The 3,714-nt window shown below is 33.1% G+C and overlaps 1 protein-coding gene across 2 annotated transcripts; it reads left to right on the top strand.

Moving 5' to 3' along the window:
• The first annotated feature begins 81 nt into the window (after positions 1-81).
• On the top strand, positions 82-1,603 carry LOC112101487 (plasma membrane ATPase 2-like). 2 transcript variants are annotated; one of them, XM_024192165.1, is made up of 6 exons: positions 82-144; positions 251-415; positions 536-721; positions 800-982; positions 1,072-1,247; positions 1,364-1,603. In XM_024192165.1, the coding sequence occupies exons 1-6, from the start codon at positions 139-141 to the stop codon at positions 1,458-1,460; spliced, it is 813 nt and encodes a 270-aa protein (XP_024047933.1). In that variant the 5' UTR covers positions 82-138; the 3' UTR covers positions 1,461-1,603. The 2 variants fall into 2 exon arrangements, with proteins under 2 accessions (XP_024047933.1, XP_024047932.1); XM_024192164.1 differs by lacking the exon at positions 82-144 and having other exon boundaries at positions 157-415.
• The last annotated feature ends 2,111 nt before the right edge of the window (positions 1,604-3,714 follow it).

The raw sequence follows: 3,714 nt of genomic DNA, 5'->3' as shown, positions 1-3,714 counted from the left end.
GTCTTCCCCAAAGTAGATTGCATATCTTCGCTTGCCTTCCTGGCAGCATCTGTCCTGAGTGTAATGCTTTCAGGCTGTTAGCTCTCATCTGGCAGTTTAACTTTCCACCCTTCATGGTCCTGATAATTGCTATTCTTAATGATGGTTTGTATTTCCTTGACTCAGCATGTATATCGTAACTGTTTGTATTCCTTTTCATCCAGGTGTATATACTTGTCTATTGATATTTACCCGGTACATTGATTGCCGGGTGCTATTATTATTACAATATCAAAAGATAAGAGTCAGACCATCTCCTCATCCAGAAAGGTGGAATTTGACTGAGATCTTTGTAACTGGAAGCATTCTTGGTGGTTACTTGGCAATGATGACTGTGATTTTCTTTTGGACAGCATACGGGACAGACTTCTTTCCAGTAATGTGATTTATCTTTTGTGTTATCATGCCACCCAATTCAGGTGTTATGTAAGCTCGTTTTCCTTGATTTAAAAATATAGAGAATAATGTATGCCTTTACATTGTCTTCAACATTCAGAGTACATTTGGCGTTTCAAGTCTTAACGAAAAGAATGTGGACGACGGGAGAAATCTGGCCTCGGCAGTATACCTGCTAGTGAGTTCCATTAGTCAGGGCCACCTATTCGTGACACGTGCAAGGAGTTGGTCTTACGTCGAGTGTCCTGTCCTGTTTCTTGCTCTGGCTTTCTGTGTTGCTCAGCTGGTGAGTGATAAATGCTGTTTCCTTTTGGCCTTTCTGAAATATAGAGGATGAGTTGATCCTTTTTTATTCTGTGAGCAGACTGCTACACTGATTGCCGTTAATGCAACCTGGAGCTTTGCTACAATTGAAGGAATAGGATGGAGTTGTGCTGGTGTGATTTGGCTTTATAATATCATCTTCTACATTCTGCTTGATTTTATAAAGTTCTTCATCCGATATGTGCTTAGCAGGAATTTTTGGGATCTAGTCACTGAACAAAGGGTATTGATGGCTTGAGTTCAACAAATTTTATTCAAGTGCTGGACCTTAATTTCTTGCTCACTCTCTATGGTGTAATTCCTATTTTGCAGATTGCCTTCACAACTAAAAGAGATTTCGGAAAAGAAGAACGTGAGCGTCGATGGGCACAGGAGCAGAGAACCCTCCATGGGTTGCACCCGCGTGACACCAGCATGTTCAGTGTACAAAGCAGTTACGAACTCAGCAGGATGGCTGAAGAAGCAAGAAGAAGAGCTGAGATTGCTAGGTAAACATATAAATATAATGCCAGCAAACTACATTACTTTATTTCTACTCTTAAGAGCCGAAATTTATCGCTTGGAATGTACACTCTTATGCATTCACTATTTTGATTTTTTGCAGATTGAGAGAACTGCATACACTGAAAGGGCGAGTTGAATCACTGATTAGGCTTAAAGGACTGGATATCGACCCAATTCTGCAATCCTACTCCGTCTGATACAGATCACACGTGACACATTCATGGATAAGGAACATATGCTGAGATCGCAGATATAAGTACCTAGCCCACAAGTAATTATGCAATTCATCCTGAAAGAGTTATAGTTGCATTTCTGATGTATATATTTGACAATCTGGGTTGTGTTTTTCAGTTCTACATTTTGTGTTTGAAGAAATAGTATGATGGGTTTAAGCACTATATGCCCACTACTTGTGATACAAACCATAATTTTGAAATATATATATATATATATATATTTATTTATTTATATGTATGTATGTATGTATCTTCTAAAAAGTGGGGAGGTGGTGGGTAAAATTCAGATTAAATTTTTAGCCTCATACCATATGAGAATTGAGATTTGAATGACCTTTAGATAAAGTTGCCTGAAAACTACTAGCGAAGACTTTTTAACTTTTGTGTTTCATTTTTTTTTTGATAATTAAAAAAATGTAACCTGCAATTTTCGGATGTAATCAAAAAGCTATAATAGAATTTGCTTGCGTTTGTCTGATTCCTTAAAAGATAAAGTTCAAACTTCATACCTTTTAAAATGTACCAATTAAATGACTTTACTATCATCCACAGTTCCAAACGTCAACTTTATAAATTTTTTATCCTCTTGATGGTGAGAGTTTCAAAATTCTAATGATAACCATCCAAAAGAAAAGAAATGACGGTAAAGTTGAGAAGCATCTGAATAGCAAGGAAACATCATTAACGTAATATAAATCTTTACTGTTTAGGTAAATTACCCTTTAGTCTTTGGGGTCGGGCATTAATTCTTCGATCAGTAGTTGTATATTTTTAAATATAATTCGAAATATCTATGTCGTTACTTTTGTTAGTGTTTAAAAATTTATTTTTTAGATTAAAAAATTAATTTTTTTATTAATCTAAATATTTTTAGATTATTTTTAAATGTACGAAGCCAACTGAGAATTAATGCCAGCCTCACTCTGAAGATCGAAAGTGAGTTTACCTCAAATATATGATGTGTTGCTTTTTTTGAGGAAATTAAAGAAGAGCAGCATTGGCGATTTTGGTAGTGTGTGGTGTTGTGGCTTAAAAGTCATAAATATTATGAAATGGAAGCTTTAGTTAGGCACGAAATCAGAGCCGGTAATATTTAATAAATATAAATCTTTTAAGTAACAATTTTGATAAAAGTAATAAAAATAATATGAATTTTGAATTAAAACACCCGAAGAGTGAAATCAACTCAACTACAGAATTACAATTACCAGTGTTTTCAGAGCTGTAGCTAATGAAAAAGCTAAACCATAGTAAGTCTTGGATATGAATTACCACCCAACATACTCATTTTGAACTTACACAGAATGAATTAATTATAAAAATTTCATGATACATGAATAATCACGATTTATTTTGATCTAGAAATAGAAACTTAAAAAGGCATTACAGATATTATATGACACAGTCAGTTTCCTATATTAATTAATAAATGAAAAAGAACAAAAATAAGTCAAATATAGATCCTTAAGTGGTTATCATTAAACATCTGTTCACATACTAATTACTCATTTTCTTGAGATTAATATATATACAACATATGCCTTCAATTACTTTCCAATGTTTTCTGCTCGCGTAATGAAAAATTTGAGACATAGATAGGGACCAGCGAGGGCGGTAGCTGTCCTAATAAGTCTATTTTTCTAGAATATTAATTTTAAATCTCAAGCAAATTTTTTATTTGCCCCCTTAATAAAGCTTTTGATTTGCTCCCGTGATGAGCTTTAAATAAAATACAATAATTATATTTTCATCACATAAAATTACTTTAAATAACTAGATTATATACAAGATTAAATGTAATTATATGCCTAAATAAAGAAAAAATTATTTTGAGTAAATTAATCCTCCCCAGTAATTCACCAAGTATGGCTTCACAGTTCAAAAGGAACAACTCTAAGCACTATAAATTTTTAGTAAAAATAATAAAATAATATATAAGAAAAAGAATAACAATACCTCCTTATTCCTTAGTTTAAGGAAATGGCGAGAGATATCTCTTTGTTTTAATAAATAGTCATACAAATCCATTTTCAAGATACACATGCTCCTTTTTCGACACAAATTTTTTTTTCATGTTAAAAGATAATCAGACTTACAAAAATTCTTAAGATTTATTCATATAGTTTGTATTTACTAAATCACGGAAGTATGAGAGGTTTATTCCCCCATATTTAGTTGCACATGCCATCCACGAATCATGGTAGATTAGTGCATG

This window comes from Citrus clementina, unplaced genomic scaffold (genome assembly GCF_000493195.1).
Source record: "Citrus clementina cultivar Clemenules unplaced genomic scaffold, Citrus_clementina_v1.0 scaffold_1571, whole genome shotgun sequence".
NCBI lineage: Eukaryota > Viridiplantae > Streptophyta > Magnoliopsida > Sapindales > Rutaceae > Citrus > Citrus x clementina.
Note: the sequence above shows the minus strand (reverse complement) of the source record. Positions and strands in the feature narration are given on the sequence as shown.

Coding starts and splice junctions, on each gene's coding strand:
- LOC112101487 (XM_024192164.1), top strand. CDS start 167: ATGTATATCGTAACTGTTTGTATTCCTTTTCATCCAGGTGTATATACT. Junction 983..1,071: donor ATCTAGTCACTGAACAAAGG/GTATTGATGGCT, acceptor CCTATTTTGCAG/ATTGCCTTCACAACTAAAAG. Junction 1,248..1,363: donor AGAAGAGCTGAGATTGCTAG/GTAAACATATAA, acceptor GATTTTTTGCAG/ATTGAGAGAACTGCATACAC.